Here is a 20,717-nt window from a genome sequence, read left to right on the forward strand (position 1 = left end):
GGATGGGGGGCAAGATTGGGAGATAGTAATTCTGGTTAGGCAGACCATGCCATCCAGTCGTTTTTACCAGCTAGCTCGATATTTAGACAGTCGATCATCCGCTTTGTGTATGCTTGGTAAATAAAGCAAAACGAGTCGATTTCTTCCACGATCAGTAGCTAATCAAACACAACAAAGTAGGATCTCCCCTTAGAATTAAAGACTTAAAAAAGATAGCACAGACATAGACATACATAACGCCTACACACCACCACCCCCCACATACACACACACCTACACAAAGAGGGAGACACATACACACACACCAACACACACACACACACATAAACACACACACACACATACACACATAAACACACACACACACACATACACACATAAACACACACACACACACATACACACATAAACACACACACACACAAACACACACACACACATATACCCTCACACACCACACACACACACACACACACCACAACACACACACACCACAACACACACACACATACACCACACACATACTCACACACACACACACTCGCACACACACATACCCACACACACACCACAACACACACACACACACACACACACACACACACGCACCTATATGTGTGGATGGTTACCTAAGAGGCGGCACTGGGTGCAGTGCCTTTCTAGTGCACTTGCACTACAACAGCACTGGGTGCAGTACTCGCTCCGGCATCGAAGAATTTTGCACTAAAAAATGCACAAAATTTGACCTATTTCGTCGCCTATAGAGGACGGAAAGAATGTCATTTTGAACATTGTTATGACATTCTTTCCGTCAAAAAAGTCAATTTAACGGTGTTAAATGAAGCGACCATCCACACAATTAGGTTGCCATCCAGAGTTTAAATTGCCATCCACGTGTGGATGGTTGCCTTATGGTGATTTAGGCAACCAAACCTGTGGAAACATGGGTACACACACACCACACACACACACACACACACACACACACACACACACACACATCCAACCAATCAACAAGCAACAACAAAAACACCAATGTTACATTTGTTGGACCATGGTGCTGCAGGACGTCATTAGAACTGATCTTTAGCGCTGAGAGTGGTTGCTACAATAAAGACACCTTTGGTTTATTGACTGAATTTCACAGAAGCAATATCCGTTTGAAATGTTCAGCACGATTGACGTGATCCACACAGGCCTATTATTCCACCTCAGAGAGACAATAAGGGGGAGGGGGGGGGTGGGTAGGGGGGGGGGGGTGGGATGGGGTGGGGGGTCAAAAGCATAACTATTGTTGCGCATGCATTTTCTTTACAATTTTTTAATGAGTATGTTGTGTTGCATAAGGCAGTGCGTATCTGCCTGGGCTTTTATAAAGAGTAACTGTTGCTGATTCTTCTGAAGTTGTCGTGGGTAATGTGGTATACATTTCTCTACTTATTCTAATTTCCAACTGCTAATTCAATGCGCAAAATGTCATTCTGCCTTTAAAGACGTTGACAGTTTCCACATAACTGCGCGTCCTTATTTTACTGTGATTAAAGGCACACTCCTTGCGGTAAAAACATGTCGGCTGACCATTTCAGATTCTGACAGGCTTTTCTATGGGATTAGACAGAATGAAGTCATCACTGAATGTCCACTTTGCACAGCGAGTCACCAATATGCTGATTATTGGTATGTGTGCAGGTGGAGGGATGCCTTGTCGTATGGACACATCTGCCAAAGCTGAGATGGTGATTTAACTTGTTTACAGGGGAAGCAATCCGCCTTCAAAGTTCCATCACTACACTGCCTTAAATTACAACTGCAATACCTTGGCTGAATCAGTATGTAATTTAAAAAAAATACTTGGTCGATATTTTGAGTACATTTTGCAAACATCGCTTCTGTCTGAAGCTTGTGCTCAGGATCTGGATTTGTTATAAATTGTTCCCATGTCAAACGCATCGGACTTTAAATAAAAAGAAAAACACGAGCGATTTGAAATCATTCTTATGTGTCTTCATTTGCTGACCGCGGCAAGAGGACCTGCACTACTGAACCACAGTTTACGGGAAGCAAATTCAAATGTAAGTTGTGACACACGTATCAAGAACGTAGATCCGGGCCCTTACTACTTTCTAACTTGCAGTAGGGTTATTTTCTAAACCATTTTGTGAACTTAATTTCCAGTCCTTAAGATGATTAAAACGTACATTAAATGACAATTACAATGTATTCTCTTTAATTTTTCAGTAATATGCCAGGTATATAATGATACAGACATGCAACAGGTAGATAATGATACAGACATGCAACAGGTAGATAATGATACAGACATGCAACAGGTAGATAATGATACAGACATGCAACAGGTAGATAATGATACAGACATGCAACAGGTAGATAATGATACAGACATGCAACAGGTAGATAATGATACAGACATGCAACAGGTAGATAATGATACAGACATGCAACAGGTAGATAATTATACAGACATGCAACAGGTAGATAATGATACAGACATGCAACAGGTAGATAATGATACAGACATGCAACAGGTAGATAATGATACAGACATGCAACAGGTAGATAATGATACAGACATGCAACAGGTAGATAATGATACAGACATGCAACAGGTAGATAATGATACAGACATGCAACAGGTAGATAATGATACAGACATGCAACACAAACAGTGTATATATTTTTGTCTTTCTAAACATTGTTAGTATTCACAACCCAACCTTTGGTCTTCATGTTACGAAAGTGATGTACTTTGAAACCCTTGTAATTTACTTGAACGTAGACAAACAACATGACCAAGTATTTGCAATTCTGTGTCTGCATGCCAAGGATATATAATTATATATTTATATGGAACAAGTATGTATTAATGAAATCAATTGTTATGGTTAAAATGTTTCAGTTAAGTAAAGAAACAGCACCTTCGTAATATGGCTTTCCCTGGTATATAGCTGTGGAGAATAACCCGCTACCAAAAGAATAATATATACGTCCAACGGTTTGAACCTCACGCACACTCACCCAGCCAGTGGCTAGAGTTGGGAGAACCAAAGCCCTGGATGAACTCTGCCAGCGGTCTGCTGAAGGTCAGCGTGTCATCCGCTCTCTTCTCTATCACCTGTCACACAAAACGGACGATTACGCACACAGATTGAGAGAGAGAGAGGAAGAGAGAGAGAGGAAGTGGTAGAGAGGAAGAGAGAAGGGAGATAATTGAATTGAATTGAACTTTATTTAACAAGGATTAAGATTGACGGCTTTTCTTACAATCTGTCCTTGGGACGCATAGACACACAATTATATAATTAAAAAATTAAAAATTGAAAAATTAAAAAGTTAACCAACAAAAGGAGGTCGGAAAACTTCAGCACGTGATAATAAAGATGACGAGAGAGCGAGGGGAGAGAGTGTGTGAGAGAGAGAGAGAGAGAGAGAGAGAGGAAGAGAGAGAGAGGAAGTGGTAGAGAGGAAGAGAGAAGGAAGATTTAGAGAGAGGGGGAGAGAGTGAGAGAGAGAGGAGGAGGTTGAGAGAGAGAGGGAGGTGTAGAGAACTCGAACTCGAACTCGAACTCGAAAACTTTATTGCCGATGGATGATAGCATTAGGTCCATATGGTCCTTTCTTACAGCTAGTCCCTACTATAATACACACAAAGAACAAATAATTATGAAGAATTTATATAAAAAAAAATTAAAAAAAGAAAAAAAAGAGAGAGAGAGAGAGAGAGAGAGAGAGAGAGAGAGAGAGAGAGAGAGAGAGAGAGAGAGAGAGAGAGGGGAGATTGAGAGAGAGAGGGGGAGAGAATGAGAGAGAGAGGGGGAGATTGAGAGAGAGGGAGGGGTAGAGAGAGAGAGAGGGGGAGATTGAGAGAGAGAGAGAGAGAGAGAGAGAGAGAGAGAGAGAGAGAGAGAGAGAGAGAGAGAGAGAGAGACGGGGAGAGAGTTAGAGAGAGAGAGAGATGGGAAATAAGCAACTTGAAAAGTGTGTTCTTCAACAGATTCGAGGTGCTTGTGCACGATCGCCTACTCGAGAAAGAAATTTCTTTTAAAAGCAGTGCACACCATATTTTAGGTTCCATTGCACTATCGGCTTTTTGTTTTTTCTTCGCTCAGTACTTGCTCCCCACAGCCCCCCCCCCCCGCCGTAGATAATGATACAGACATGCAACAGGTAGATAATGATACAGACATGCAACAGGTAGATAATGATACAGACATGCAACAGGTAGATAATGATACAGACATGCAACACAAACAGTGTATATATTTTTATCTTTCTAAACATTGTTAGTATTCAAACAACAAACACATACACAATACACACAAAAACACCCTCCCACATTTTGTGAACATCGTTCTAAAACAGTCTTCATTAAACACTGAAGCTCGAGACAGCTGACGATTTTTAATTTAAAAGTTGTCTGCATCGTGAGGGATGGGGTGCACAGCTCTTTATTCAGATTTCGCAGACCAGTGTCTTATGGCGTTGTACACAGTCTTCCCACGTCTTAAATCGCATCCTCTATTCTACACACGTGAGAGAGACCACCCTTGTCATAACTAAAACCATATCTTCACACGTATGTACATCATGGAAATGAGGTCAAAAGGTCAAACTATCAACCCGACAACACATTTGCACTGCCTGACGATGACCTCAGTCAACAGTACACTTTCACTGCTCACGACGACAAAGTCACCGAGAAAAACTGCATTCTCTAGACGCTTTGTTGTGTTCTCAATTGTTTGTTTGTTTGTTTGCTTAACGCCCAGCCGACCACGAAGGGCCATATCAGGGCGGTGCTGCTTTGACATATAACGTGCGCCACACACAAGACAGAAGTCGCAGCACAGGCTTCATGTCTCACCCAGTCACATTATTCTGACACCGGACCAACCAGTCCTAGCACTAACCCCATAATGCCAGACGCCGTTTGGGGCGGGGACGTAGCTCAGTTGGTAGCGCGCTGGCTTTGTAGCCAGTTGGTCGCTATCAGCGTGGGTTCGATCCCCACGTTCGGCGAAAGATTTATTTCTCGGAGTCAACTTTGTGCAGACTCTCTTCGGTGTCCGAAAACCCCCGTGTGCACACATGCGCACGAAAAAGATCCCACGTTCACAGCGAAAGTCTCAGGGCTTGGAAAACACGAAGACACGCATGCATCAATATCATCTCTCGTCTCTGATTATCATGATCGTCACGTATTTTCGATACTTTGACGAGACAAACCCAATGCTGGTGTGTCGAAGAAGACAGCCACAGCGGGCTTGTTCGAATCAAAGTATCACACCATATCTTCAGCGTATTACCAAAACCTGTCCCAATATAGACCAGTTGGTCTAAGAGGACGTTAAACCCTAATAGTCAGACGCCAGGCGGAGCAGCCACTAGATTGCCAATTTTAAAGTCTTAGGTATGACCCTGCCGGGGCGGACTCCTTACCATTAGGCCAACCGTGCCGGTCTGTGTTCTCTATGAACTTGCACGTGACGCTAAGTTCCTATTGTACAGTCTTTTTGCTTTGTATGTGGCTTTTCGAAAAGAGAATTCACTTGAGCGGAGAAGATAAAGAAAGCAGCGGGCAAATGGTTCTGTCTATTCTTTGGAACCGAAAACTTCAAACCAAACTGATCGAGGTGAACCGTAGAAACGTTCACAAAAGCAAAATACTTTTGATTTGGATAAGTGATTGCCAAACCAAGTTTAAAGGTTTGGAAATTGGAAATTAATTTCATCGATTCAAAGCGACGGAGCTGTCAGTCAGTTTGAGGTAAAAGGAATGCACGCAAGTACATAACATGGCTTGCTGCGTGATTCCAGGTTAACACTGTTGATTTTTCAAATAGTGTTGATATCGCTTTCTCTCGCATTTCCATAGAAACAGTCGTGGATATTTGGTACTACACAGCAAGCTATACATGCCAAGCAACACATATAACGCACAGTTTCTTCAGAAATACTTTAAATCAAATATTGAGCAAAATTAATTTTCGATAAACTTGATATTGATAAAAAGGTTAACACTAAACATAAATAACAACACAACATCTTCATCTAAGCATGCCTAAATAAACCTTCTATGTCCTTAACATTCTCAATCTCAAATGAACTGAGAAAATAAAATCACGTTTCTTTTTTTTTGCTCAGTTGATAATATTGTCTATGAAAAAAAGCACATACAGTCCACCAGTGACCGCTGTCCAGCTGACAGAAGACGGACACAGGGGTAGAGGAGGCGGAGAAGGGGTAGACACTGTAGACCCCGCTGTTTGTTGTCCAGCCTTGATTGCCCAGCTCTGTGCAGTCCTGGGCCACAGCTGTGAAATACAAACTGACCCATGTTCATTTGCTTCTGTGTCGGTGTATTCATTGTTGCTTCAGGCGTATTTCTGAGAGTGATAGTTTTGTAAAAACTGTTAAAACTCTTTTACAAATGTTGCTGATTGTAAAGAATCAATCAAGGCGTTGGATAACGATCTCCCTGGCTCCACCACCACTCAAAAACAGCAACAAAACAACAACAACAATTTTATTATTCTCTTTATTTATATAGCGCCTTATCCGAAGTTCAAAGCGCTTTATGCCGTGTGAGATGGAATTTTTTACACAATATATCACGCATTCACATCGACCAGCAAACCTCAAGCCTGTTAGGCGAATGTTCACCTTTCGCGGCCTTTATTCCAAGTCACACGGGTATTTGATGGACATTTTTATCTATGCCTATACAATTTTGCCAGGAAAGACCCTTTTGTCAATCGTGGGATCTTTAACGTGCACACCCCAATATAGTGTACACGAAGGGACCTCGGTTTTTCGTCTCATCCGAAAGACTAGCACTTGAACCCACCATCTAGGTTAGGAAAGGGGGGAGAAAATAGCGGCCCGACCCAGGGTCGAACACGCAACCTCTCGATTCCGAGCGCAAGTGCGTTACCACTCGGCCACCCAGACCACAACAACAACAACAATAACAACAACAGCAACAAAACAACAACAACAACAACAACAACAACAACAACAACAACAACAACAACAACGGATACCACATAGCACTACTTACACATCGCATGACCATTACACTCACTATTTCTGTCTTTTAGAACATATTGTACGGGACATATGGTGCTACTGCGCACATTAAAAACACATTTGACCTTTTGCGTTCTGGTCATCATCGCTCCACGGCTATCGCCAGTTATCTCTCTGACCGGACGCTAAAGTCCTACGCGAATTTATCAAAACAAGAATACAGAGTTATCTCCCATATGTTGTTCGCGAGCAGTGTTCGCGAGACGAAAATGATTGCAGATTGGCCGACTTCGACAGTGATCTCCGTTCTGTTCTTCACAGTTATGATAAAGACATCGTTCTAAGGTCAAAACAAGTCGACATTTTGGGACTGCTGCCGGAAGGAGACCGTAATATATGGTTGCATCACTGTCAGAAAAAATCGTCTGCTCCAGCGAGCGCCGAAACCAAACGGTTGATTATCACGTGACACTTTTGCCACACTCACACACACACACACACACGTACCTAAAGTGTGGATGGTTACCTAAGAGGCGGCACTGGGTGTAGTGCCTTTCTAGTGCACTTGCACTACAACAGCACTGGGTGCAGTACTCGCTCCGGCATCGAAGAATTTTGCACTAAAAAATGCACAAAATTTGACCTATTTCGTCGCCTATAGAGGACGGAAAGAATGTCATTTTGAACATGGAAGCGACCATCCACACAATTAGGTTGCCATCCAGAGTTTAGGTTGTCATCCACGTGTGGATGGTTGCCTTATGGTGATTTAGGCAACCAAACCTGTGGAAACATGGGTACACACACACACACACACACGCACACACACACTCACACACACACACACACACACACACACACACACACACACACACACACACACACACACACACGATCACCCTCGTCCCTGTGTGAATACGTGTAGTCAATATTTAACTAAATGTAAACAACATGTATAATTGAAACATAAATAATGGACTCTTTTCTTTAGTTTCAGTTCTGCTCGATACAGAGGTGAACTGAACGGAACAAGTACTTCCTCAGTTCGTGTTTATTTTTCAAAACAATTCTAATAAGAAACTGAAGATGTGACAATCAATATTTTGTTCGTTTGACAGTCACGTGCCTAAACACACAGGCCAGAACAATTGGCACTGAATTATGCTTTGCATTTTTGTTTTTCTAACAAAAGAAAGCGTCTGGTTTTTATCTGTTTTTAAGTATTTGCTGATCATCGAATTTGTTTGCACTAATTTGACAACCTTTTCACATTTCAAACATTTTTAATGCACTACAAATGCGCGCATCAAGTAGAGTTTTTAACTTCTTAACACAAATAGATTAAGCTAAGAGTTTTAGGTAAGCTGAATTAGTCAGTGCTAGTTTTATCTTTAAGTGTTTGTTCTCTTTGCGTATTAGTTACTTTAGTTACAGAAATGTAAAACAAAACTGAATATACAGTTCAATCAATCAATCAATCAATCAATCAATCAATCAGTCAACCAATCAATCAATCAATCAATGAATAAATAAATAAGTAAGTAAGTAAATATATCAACAAATCAATCAATAAAAAAAATCATTCAATCAATACAAAACACCGTACAATAACAATAAACAATAAACACATAAATAAATACATAAATAAATGAATACAGAAATAAACCCTTGACATGACCGAGATGAGGTCCTAGTCTTAAGCAACTGTTGTGTAAGAACATTCAGAGTTCAAACAAACAAACAAACAAACAAACAAACAAACAAACAAACATGCAAACAGAAAACACAGCAATGGATATTTACAAAAACTAAAGAAGAGGAGCAGATAGAAAAAACAACTCACCTTTGTCGTACGTCACCCACTCCGAATGAACAGTGACGGAAGCAGAAGGGTCGGATGACGTCACATTGTGATGAAGGCATTCGTCACTTCCTGTGACCTTGACACTGATTGACCTGCAGGACAGATCCGCCAAGCACGACGTTGCACAGAACACCGAGGTACACCACGGTTGGTTCCTGCACTTCACGACAGACGCTGGGGCAATAAGGAAAGAACTGGAATGTTGGATGAAAGACAGACTCCGCTGGTCGCTGACAACGGTGACGACACTCCAGAGGACAACACAGACACAAAGCAGCAACATGTCGGCTTCAGGTCTGGCCGTCTGTGAGAAAACACAAACGTTGACAATCATAAACAAACCCTCGCAGCGATTTATACAAATTAAATCGGCGATATCTTTGTTTTTCAAGGCTTTGAAAATGCTTGCCTTGAGAGTATATACCAACGTTGCCAATCTTAAATAAACCCTCGCTGTGATTTATACAAATTAAATAGGCGAGATCTTTGTTGTTCCAGGCTCTTAAGATGTGTAATCACGGCTTGTAAATAAACATTCGGCCGTTTACTGATTTTTCTCTCACAAATGTTCGATGTTATAATATATACCTTTCTCTTCCGGAAAGTTCTACGAGTCTCATACGAGTAAATGTGCTCAACATCAATCCACAAGTTACTCTACAAGTTCCACAAGTTACTCTACTGCTCAAATCGGGTAAGAGTGGCTGCCACTCAGTGAACAAATCTCGCACTTTTGAGTCAATCCCGGAATTTGGATTTTTCCGAAAGAGCATAAAATTCAGACCAATTAACGTACAAGCTTGATACTGTGTGAACTGATCACATTTGCAATAAATGGTCTGAATATGTGTATCAAAAAAAAAATCTTCGTCACGGGTCAGTCTCTTTCCGTTCGCTGCTTTTCATCCGTTTTTTTTGTTCCCCAAAATACTCGTTTCATTTCCTAGCCACTGTCTATTCTTCCATATTTCTGTTCACAATAGCAATCTGTTTTAACATGTTGTTTGGTAGTACGCACCAACAGTCAAGAAACGTGTCTTCTTGATCTCTGGACAGGTCCGCACTGGTGCGTGTCCCGGACTGTGAGGGCGACATGTGACGCATTTCAATCAGCCCACTACGAGAATCAATCAATAGTTTCGTTTGAATGGTCCATGCCTTTTATTTGCAGTGTCAACAGAATGCAAACATTAAACACGTCACGGCCAATCCGGCCTCTCCCATAATGCAACAGAAAAAGGGGCGGGGTTTAGCAAAAATAGCACAATGCGTGGCACGCGATGTAAACACGAACAGGCCATATGGAAGGAGAAAGTGTGTAATGTCCTACCTCACTATGCCAAGACCTGCGATGCGTACTCCTGCCACAGTTCTGTCCAGAAGGCGACATTTTTCCTTCTCAAATTCCGCCTGGCACTGACACGTCGAGGATTCCTTGCATCAACACTGTCTCGCTGCGAGGTGACTGTTCTGGCGTTGATGTTTTCGTTCCAGTCAAGCGTCGCGATGTTGGTGCGCATCCGATACGCGTCATATGCCAGGCTGCCGTCTGTTCTTTTGTCATGGTACTGGAGCATGATGTTGTTGAATGACTCTACAAAATATGTGTCCATGCAGTGAATGAAATCTGTGGGATTTTTGAAGATGATTGTTCGATGTAGTGCTTGTCTCAACAGTTGTTCTGCTGTTGGGTCTGTGATGATTGTTTTTGAAGGTTCATAAGCTGGGTCTGTGATGATTGTTTTTGAAGTTTCATAAGCTGGGTCTGTGATGATTGTTTTTGAAGGTTCATAAGCTGGGCCTGTGATGATTGTTTTTGAAGGTTCATAAGCTGGGTCTGTTTTGCATCTGGAGGTTGGATGGCAGTTCTCGTGGTTGTTTTTGTAATGTTCAATGACATTCATCATGCTGTGCTGCAGTTTTTCGGGATTTTCCTCACAGTTTTTCATGCTCCAGTACACATGCGTTTTGATGCTAGCAGCCTTGTCACTCAGGTCTGGGTGCCAGGTTTTACCATGCATGCAGCGAGAACCACAACACACAGTACGGACCTCCTTGGCAATGTTTTTTGCGGCGTGCCAGGTGTCGTTTGTCGTCTCTGTTTCATGCCTCGTCTCTCTCAGCCACTTGACACTCCCGTTCCTGTCATGACAGTGTACGCGAATGTGTACGCTGCCCCCTTCCTGTTGCTCCAGGTAATGGTAGAGACGCTTTGTCCCTAACAGTTCGTGTCTCTGGGCACAAGGGTCGTCCTCTCTGGAGACGGTCTCCACTCTCAGCACTTTGTGAGACTGTGCGCCGATGCAGACTATGTCACTGTACCTGGAGTTTTTCCGCGTTGCATGACGCGCTTCTGTTAGAATGTCAATGCCGTCTGTTTCTGGATACAGAGTTATTTCTTCAAGAAGCGCGTCATATACCGACTCTTGTGTTTTTCGATGAACACAATCCTTGTATACAGAAACACCTCCCCAATGTAGTCCTCCTCCAGTTTCCCGATACCCGCAGCATCAGCTACACGATGATACTGGTTTTGGCGTATCCCTGACACAAAATAGGCATGTGCCATTCGACAGTTCACTAAATATTTTGTCCCAAGGTAAGGTGAACTTGGCCACTGTACTGTATGTGCGTTGTCACACTCGTATGTTGCCAAAGCATAGTGTCCAAGCATTGTTAGGTTTGTACGAACCAACGCACATCCACAAGAAACTGCGTGGTGATAAATACGATCACAGAACTTGTCCAAAGAACTCTGGGCACAAACAAACAGCTGCTCCTCAGTTGAAGTTATGTCAGTCACAGACGAAAAAGAAGTGTCCGCAAAGTGCACTGGGGACGCAGGGGCATCAGGGCATCAGGGCATCAGGGGCATCAGGGCATCAGGGCATCAGGGCATCAGGGCGCTCTAATAAATCAGCTTCAATGTTTTTGTCAATAAAAAAGCGCAAGATAGTGTCCACAAGCTCTTTGTTTGTCACTTTGTTTGTCACTTTGTTTGGATTTCCTTCTCCCAAAAATGTTTTAACCTTTTGAACTTGGGCGTAAATAAGATCAATTTCCTCTCTCTCACCGCTAAACTGAATTTTACCATCTGGCTTTCTGTCTGTGCGAGCAGCATTTCTTCTTTAAACAGCTTCTTCAGAGTTTTTCACATATTTTCGTTTCTGAACATTTGTGATATCTTGCATATTGATTGCGTATCTTGTTTATATTTACAATACAATTGAACTTTCACACAGAGAACCTTTGTGTCAAAGAAATCAGACACACAGAGAAAAAACAGAATAACAATGTCAAGGCTGTAGATGTCAGGCTAGTCAAACGGACAAAATGAAACTTAGTCTTGGTTGCTGTAACTCAGTCACCGCTATAATGGTACTTTCGCTGATATTGCAGAAAAACAACACAGAATCAGCCCAAACCGCGAACAATAAACAAGTTTAGTACGTCACAACGTCAATGAACAGAATTCTCGAGTCAATTTTTGCATCAGACTCTGACTAAGTGAGTGGGGCAAGCGTCAAACACCACTAAAATGAGGAGGGAAATCTTGGCGCATTTGTTTGGCGGAATACTTGAACAAACCAATCATTTTCAAACTGACCAAGGACAAAAACAGGCTTGTGAACCGAATGGTGAGGGGGGAGGGTACCTCGAAATGTGTGGGTGATGATTTCACAGCACCAGTCCATTGCTGCAGTCTTAGTATAGTAGCTCCACCGACCACTGTCCCCTCCCCCCTCCCGTTCGTTCCCCCTTTCAACCCCTTACCACCTTGGAATAAACTGCAGAAGACCATTTGCATATTCTGGATTCTTCCATTTGTGTTGCCAGGGGCGACCCAAGATCCGAGTCCCGTTGTTCCCATGTCCACAAAGAACAAACCGAGTTTAGATTTCCCCTTCCTGTTTTGAAAGTAAACTTGGCCATCCTGTGAGGCACTGTCAGGGACAGTAATTATAGTTAGCGGGACCATGTAGACGAAGTCAACGGTGATGATCTGCGTAGTGTATACGCATACTTTAGGACAAGGTCTGTTATGCCACCCAGCGAGAGCCTCTAACACAATCAGTGTTGTCGACAGATGAAGGCGGGAAGGCCTCAGTGTTTCACATTCCAACATCCGACGGTGATAGTAACTTAGTAAGGGCTAGGCTGCGGTCCGTAAGCTGTATTGCACTGACATCTCTTTCTGTCTGTGGAAATAAATGGCGAAATTTGATTTAACACTTCTCAACATTAAAAAGTGACCAGGAGAACGCAATAAGGAGACTATTTACTGAGAATCAGTGACCATTTGAAACTCGAAGGTGTGTTATAAAAGATTCGACTTGTGTACCAAGAGGTGCTGGGCCATCATCGTGTGACCTCGATACAGAGGCTGTCTCTCGTGTGTGTAGTACCGTTAGGGTGCAGACGTGGTTATCTGATCCTGGAGGCGATGGTGAAAGCGGAGACACGGGTCCCAGTGCAGGGCTCTCCTCTGGGGTAGGCCAGTGTGCCTAAGCTCAGAAAGTTAACAAGAATACAGAAAAGCGCGCTTTTCTGCTTAGCACAATACGCTACCGCGCTAATCTGGCGTGTCAATATCACTACGATTTCCACGTGGAAGGTGAGCGATTTCCTTCAAAGGAACTACAAAACACACGTCATGTAATGACTTTGTTGTTGTTTTGACGATTGAACGAGCACACACACATGCAATCAAACACATGACGTGTGTTTTGTAGTTCCTTTGAAGTTTCGGTGAACCTGAAACGCCCAAATATGAAGTTTTGTAGGCCTCTGACGTCACATGGCTCAAAGAAGGGAAATCCAATGTCCAATCGATACATATTACATATATTCTTCCTAGGATATGTGAATACATCAACAATCACGTGAAGAAGAATAACTGAGGATCGAATAAGATAGATCACAACCCACAGTTACTTTACTAGTACATTTGAAAAAATAAAAAACCCAACAACTAAACTTCAAGCAAGAAGCACACGGACAAATAAATGAGCGAAAGTTGAGGCGGCACTGTGGCCACCTCATTTATTAACCAAATTAATCTTGGACTCGGTCAGGACTATGCGATTGCACTTCAGCTTGGAAGCTTGACATTAGTTAATTCGTTAGCTCATTAAAGTTGTCATTTAAATCGATTTTTTTACAAGCAAATTGACTGCATTGTATTAGCGATCTTCTTTTGAATCCAAATGCAAAGATATGTCATATGTTACTCTGAAAATGTGCTCAGAATTAAAAACAAGGATTATGCAATTTAGATGCTTCATCGAGACGAGTGTCATGACGGTTTGTATGACGGCTTACTAGTGCCAAAACCTAGGGTTACCATTTCCACGTGAAAATTACTGTTAATTACTAGTTTTCATTTTTGCCTCGTTTTCGGTCACAGTAATCGGACTTTAAGAGTCCGCACTGAGAGGCTTCAACGTCCGGCAAACATCTCTCTCACACTATTTCTGAAATATCTTTTAATAGAAGGGCTTATCGAGCAAGTTATCCGACGGGAAGATGCATGTCACAGTTTTCTACAATAGCGCTTTCCTTAACGTTGACTTGGGTATCTTAGAAAAGAATAATCGACCCCGAAAACTTTCGAATCGAAGCTGTTCGTAGCAGACGGACTTTTGATCGGCTGTGGTCTCACGCTTTCACAGATATCTTTCAATATAATTCCTTAGTTCGACAAGTTGTCGGGCAGACAGCCGTACCTCATATTTTGTTCCACTACCACACTCATAAATTTGCTTTATAGTGTATTAGTGAAGGACAAAGGTCCGACCACTAGCAGACGGATCTCTTCGGTCGAGACTCACGCACTTTCACAAATATCTTTCGATAGAATTCGTTATTGAACAAGTTGTCGAACAGACAGTTGTATGTCACGGTTATCTACGCATGCACTCAGCTCTTATTGTTAATTTGCATCGGATTAAAGAACTATATAGACCAGAAAAGTATCAAATCGAAGGATGTTTTGCTCTGGCCGGTGTAACAGTCGCGCATGCGCATTGAGCCCCCACAGTCACGAGGCACATGACAATTAGTAATTAACGCGTGAAAATTACTAATTTTTAGTTTTGGCGCTAGTAAGCCCCCAGGAAGCGAGCCAAAACTGAACATTAGACATTAACACTTGACAATTAGTAATTAACACGTGAAAATTAGTAATTTTCACGTCATAATTGTGATTTTCTCGTGAAAATTAGTAACTTTCACGGGTTAATTACTACTTTTTAGTTTTGGCGCTAGTAAGCCGTCATAGTTTTGTGATGTTGTGCTGACTAATTGTTTGCGTGGTAGGTTTGGGATCGAAACGCGCGCGTGTTTGTGTGTGTGTGTGTGTGTGTGTGTGTGTGTGTGTGTGTGTGTGTGTGTGTGTGTATGAGTGCAGAGCGATTCACTTGAAAACTACAAGACAGATCTTCATAAAACTTTACATTTTAATCTTTTCAGCTATTATCCCACATTTGTTTTCTCCAGGTTGTTTCCTCTCTTACAAATATTGTTGATGACGTCATATCTGGCTTATCCAACACATTTTTTAATCAAATAGAGGAGATGGGGTGGAGTGTAGATGGGGTGGAGTGTAGATGGGGTGGAGTGTAGATGGGGTGGAGTGTAGATGGGGTGGAGTGTGGATGGGGTGGAGTGTAGATGGGGTGGAGTGTGGATGGGGTGGAGTGTGGATGGGGTGGAGTGTAGATGGGGTGGAGTGTGGATGGGGTGGAGTGTGGATGGGGTGGAGTGTGGATGGGGTGGAGTGTGGATGGGGTGGAGTGTGGATGGGGTGAAGTGTAGATGGGGTGGAGTGTGGATGGGGTGGAGTGTACATGGGGTGGAGTGTAGATGGGGTGGAGTGTAGATGGGGTGGAGTGTAGATGGGGTGGAGTGGGGTGGGGCGGGAGGGTAAAGGAGAGTTTTTTGCAACTCCAGCGACCAATATAATGTTATTTATCGATCTATTAAGGCAAGGCAAAAGAAGGCCCAAATAATTTATTCAAGAAACCCCATGGGGGTAAATGAACAAAACATACAAGAAACAGAAAACTCTCAACATCTACATAAGCTAATTCCGATGCAAAATGTTTACACAAAATATCAGGATTTCATAACTCAAAAATAGAAATTATGACAATATCAAAACTGTCAATGGAAAGTTTGGGCCGAACACGCTGTGATTGGAACATTTGAAGGGAGATAATTACAGTGTGTAGAGTACTTGTAATATATAGCTATAACCTCCCTTGCCTTGAGGACACTCACACACTCTCTCTCTCTCTCTCTCTCTCTCCCTCTCTCTCTCTCTCTCTCTCTCTCTCTCTCTCTCTCTCTTTCTCTCTCGCTCTCTCTCTCTCCCTCTCTCTCTCTCTCTCGTGTTTCTGTTTTAGTATAAATTGGTAGTGTTTTGTTTGTTTGTTTGTATGTTTATTGTCCCAAGGACAGATTGTAAGAACAGAACCAGCCTTACATCTTTATCCTTGTAAAATAAAGTTCAGTCTCTGTCTCTCTTCCTGAATGTTTTTCTGTTTGTCTTGCTGTCTGTCTGTCCGTTGCTGAGTATGTGTATGTCTCCCTTTCTTTCGACTCTCGCGGGAACTGACGTTATTGACATCTTCTCGGTATGTCTCACAACAGCCTGTGCGTGTGCATGGTATGAAACGTGTAAGCACAAATATCTGAAAGGCGCTTTTATTTATTTGATTTTACATATCCGAAAGGCGTTTTTACATTTAGTCAAGTTTTGACTAAATGTTTTAACATAGAGGGGGAATCGAGACGAGGGTCGTGGTGTATGTGTGTGTGTGTGTGTGTGTGTGTGTGTGTGTGTGTGTCTGTGTGTCTGTGCGGGTGTGTGTGTAGAGCGATTCAGAGTAAACTACTGGACCGATCTTTATGACATTTTACATGAGAGTTTCTGGGTATGATATCCCCAGATATGTTTTTCATTTTTTCGATAAATGTCTTTTATGACGTCATATCCGGCTTTTTGTAAAAGTTGAGGCGGCACTGTCACACCCTCAATTTTCAATCAAATTGATTGAAATTTTGGCAAAGCAATCTTCGACAAAGGCCGGACTTCGGTATTGCATTTCAGCATGGAGGCTTACAAATTGATTAATGACTTTGGTCATTAAAAATCTGAAAATTGTAATTAAAATTGTTTTTTTTATAAAACGATCCACAATAATTATTACTTTTATTTTATTCTTCTTCGTGTTCTGATTCCAAAAGCATATAAATATGTTATATTCGGATTAAAAACAAGCTCTGAAAATTAAAAACATAAAAATTATGATTAAAATTAAATTTTCGAAATCGTTTTAAAAATTATTTCATCTTATTCCTTGTCGGTTTCTGATTCTAAAAACATATAGATATGATATGTTTGGATTAAAAACACGCTCATAAAGTTAAAACGAAGAGAGGTACAGTAATTAAAAGCGTGCTATGAAGCACAGCGCAACCGCAACCGCGCCAAACAGGCTCGTCACTTTCACTGCCTTTTGCACTAGCGGCGGACTACGTTCAGTTTCATTCTGTGAGTTCCACAGCTTCACTAAATGTAGTAATTTCGCCTAACGCGACTTGTTGTTTATTTGATGTTCCATGTGGTTCCTTGGTCTGTGCATAGTTTGTTGTTTGCTTCTAGCTGAATACCATAGGAAGTGAGAGCAGGAGATGTCAGACATTAAGATCCTTTATTAGTCATACAATACAATTTTATGCATGGAATAAAAATGCGGCTTCATTGCTTACAAAGTAGGTATACAAACAACTAAAACATAAACACGACAAAGACAGCCGACGCACTCCAGACTAGTAAGTTTTCTGTTCACCACACCTTTAATAACACACACACACACACACACACACACACACACGCGTGCACGCACGCACACACACACACACACACGCACACACACAACACGCACACGCATGAACGCACGCACTCACACACGCACGCACACACGCACGCATGCACGCACGCACACACCTACTCACACACGCACACACACACGTACACTAAATGTAGACTTGTAGCACTTTGGTGCTCACCCGTTTTACGGCATGAAAATAAGATTTAAAACAAACAATCTAAAACATACCCACAGTCACAAAAACAGTCGAACGAACACACACACACAAATAACATAAATTAGAATGCAAGCTGCACCAAAATGAGAATATTTGCAGAAAACACTCCAAGATAAAACACATAATTGTTGTAACACATTTTAAGTCTGTAATTAGATGGACATCTGTGAACCGCAGCCACTGTGACACAACGCACTAGGGAACCCTTTCATTCTGTTTCTTTGTTTCATTTCTATTACTTCTTTTTTTATCCCATTCCTGGGAAATTCGGGTCGATTCCTCCGTGGAAAGCTAGCAGCAACAGGAAGAGTCGCGCTACCCAGGCGTGTGGGTATTTAGGTATAACTCAGCCACCTGCAGTGCTGGCAGAATGAACGAGGTCTTTGACGTGCCACTGTGATTGCGCGGGCATGGGACATAGATGCTGTGTCTAAGTCAGCGAATGAAGTTGGCCCGTGTCCGTCCCGGCGGCGATAAAGGACACACACTTGCATCGCTCTCGGAAAGCAATGGCTACTAAAGAGATTATAACAATAAAACAACAACCAACCAACCGTTCCGGCGGCCTGGATTTGAGCCCTTGATACAAGGCTAACAAGTCAGGTGCTCTACAAACAGACCGACCAGTCAGTCTGTCAGTTAAAGCTGTCGTCTACTTATGACTATCCGGGGCTACAAAAGCGCAACGTTCAGGCGTTGAATGAAGCTGTCAAGGTCATACAGGCTGTGTAGGTCGAGTTTCAGGCCGCGTTCGCTGAACAGAAACCTGAACACGATTCTCAGCCCTATCTTGTCAAACTCGTAGCCTCGGATAGTCACAAAAAGACGCCAGCTTTAAAGAACACTTGGAGACACCTCCTGCGTTTGGCCTTCACTAACAACCCAACATGGCGAACCAGGCTTCTGTGTCTGTGTGATCAACTGTCACCAACTGCATTCCATAGACACACTCCGGAAATAGCTCTGACAGGTTTGCATGTGATGTGAAAGATTGATTACTCTCGCTGTTGACAGGGTCTTAATTTGGGTGTATGACCAAGTGGAGGGATGACCTCAGCTCGCATGACTGTTTTCGAATAGCGAGTCTTAGACATCGGAATTGTACGACTGTCGAATCGATCGTCGCGATCGCTCTGGACTCAGAATGGCGGTCAGGTCTGTGTACGTAGCATGCATTCTCTCCGAAGTAGGTCCATTTTCCCATGTTATTAGAAAATATGCACAGGTGTTCAGTCGTAGGAAATAACGTCAAACGCTGCTGTACTTTGTTGTGTTTTTGGTGTGGATGGTCACTCTGAAACAGGACAAGCAAAACGTTTCAAGGTAAGTCTTTTCTCATTTGTGATAAACCACACGAAATCATTCAGATACATAACCCGATATGGGTAAAGAGAGAGAGAGAGAGAGAGAGAGAGAGAGAGAGAGAGAGAGAGAGAGAGAGAGAGAGAGAGAGAGAAAGAGAGAGAGACAGAGACAGAGAGAGACAGAGACAGAGAGAGACAGACAGAGACACAGAGAAAGACAGAGACAAAGAGAAAACAAGTCGCGTAAGGCGAAAATACAACAAGTAGCTGTCGAACTCACAGAATGAAACTAAACGCAATGCAACACAGCAAGACCGTATACTCGTAACATCGTCAGTCCACCGCTCATGGCAAAGGCAGTGAAATTGACAAGAAGAGCGGGGTAGTAGTTGCGCTGAGAACGATAGCACGCTTTTCTGTACCTCTCTTCGTTTTAACTTTCTGAGCGTGTTTTTAATCCAAACATATCATATCTATATGTTTTTGGAATCAGGAACCGACAAGGAATAAGATGAAAGTGTTTTTAAATTGATTTCGAAAATTTAATTTTGATCATAATTGTTATATTTTTAATTTTCAGAGCTTGGTTTTAATCCAAATATAACATATTTATATGTTTTTGGAATCAGAAAATGATGGAGAATAAGATGAACGTAAATTTGGATCGTTTTATAAAAAAAATATTTTTTTTACAATTTTCAGATTTGTAATGACCAAAGTCATTAATTAATTTTTAAGCCACCACGCTGAAATGCAATACCGAAGTCCGGGCTTCGTCGAACAATACGTGACCAAAATTTCAACCAATTTGGTTGAAAAATGAGGGCATGACAGTGCCGCCTCAACTTTCACGAAAAGCCGGATATGACGTCATCAAAGACATTTATCAAAAAAATGAAAAAAACGTATGGGGATATCATACTCAGGAACTCTCATGTCAAATTTCATAAAGATCGGTCCAGTAGTTTGGTCTGAATCGCTCTACACGCACGCACACACACACACACACACACACACACATACACACACACGTACATACACCACGACCCTCGTCTCGATTCCCCCCTCGATGTTAAAACATTTAGTCATAACTTGACTAAATGTAAAAAAGACCTTGTTTGAGAGAGAGAGAGAGAGAGAGAGAGAGAGAGAGAGAGAGAGAGAGAGAGAGAGAGAGAGAGAGAAACAGAGAGAGAAACAAGTCGCGTAAGGCGAAAATACAATATTTAGTCAAGTAGCTGTCGAACTCACAGAATGAAACTGAACGCAATGCCATTTTTCAGCAAGACCGTATACTCGTAGCATCGTCAGTCCACCGCTCATGGCAAAGGCAGTGAAATTGACAAGAAGAGCGGGGTAGTAGTTGCGCTAAGAAGGATAGCACGCTT

General features: G+C 42.2%; 3 protein-coding genes across 4 annotated transcripts in view; all 3 read right to left on the bottom strand.

The window, feature by feature from the left end:
- Nucleotides 1–2,920: 2,920 nt before the first annotated feature.
- LOC138972448 (angiopoietin-2-like) lies at nt 2,921–9,989 on the bottom strand. Its single transcript, XM_070345098.1, has 4 exons — nt 9,930–9,989; nt 8,891–9,215; nt 6,196–6,332; nt 2,921–3,133 (listed from the first exon to the last, which is right to left on the bottom strand). The coding sequence occupies exons 2-4, from the start codon at nt 9,192–9,194 to the stop codon at nt 3,023–3,025; spliced, it is 552 nt and encodes a 183-aa protein (XP_070201199.1). The 5' UTR covers nt 9,195–9,215; nt 9,930–9,989; the 3' UTR covers nt 2,921–3,022.
- Nucleotides 9,990–10,245: 256 nt separating this feature from the next.
- On the bottom strand, nt 10,246–12,506 carry LOC138974818 (uncharacterized). Its single transcript, XM_070347545.1, has 3 exons — nt 12,500–12,506; nt 10,713–11,336; nt 10,246–10,604 (listed from the first exon to the last, which is right to left on the bottom strand). The coding sequence occupies exons 1-3, from the start codon at nt 12,504–12,506 to the stop codon at nt 10,246–10,248; spliced, it is 990 nt and encodes a 329-aa protein (XP_070203646.1).
- Nucleotides 12,507–17,901: 5,395 nt separating this feature from the next.
- LOC138974214 (uncharacterized) overlaps nt 17,902–20,717 on the bottom strand; it is an 89,317-nt gene continuing 86,501 nt past the window's right edge. For both annotated transcript variants that reach the window (XM_070346940.1, XM_070346939.1), the window contains exon 7: nt 17,902–19,319. In XM_070346940.1, coding sequence (XP_070203041.1) covers nt 19,274–19,319 — 46 coding nt within the window. In that variant the 3' untranslated portion in view covers nt 17,902–19,273. The remainder of the gene's footprint in view (nt 19,320–20,717) is intronic.

The sequence above is a fragment of the Littorina saxatilis genome, linkage group LG8 (assembly GCF_037325665.1).
Source record: "Littorina saxatilis isolate snail1 linkage group LG8, US_GU_Lsax_2.0, whole genome shotgun sequence".
In the NCBI taxonomy this organism is placed as follows: domain Eukaryota; kingdom Metazoa; phylum Mollusca; class Gastropoda; order Littorinimorpha; family Littorinidae; genus Littorina; species Littorina saxatilis.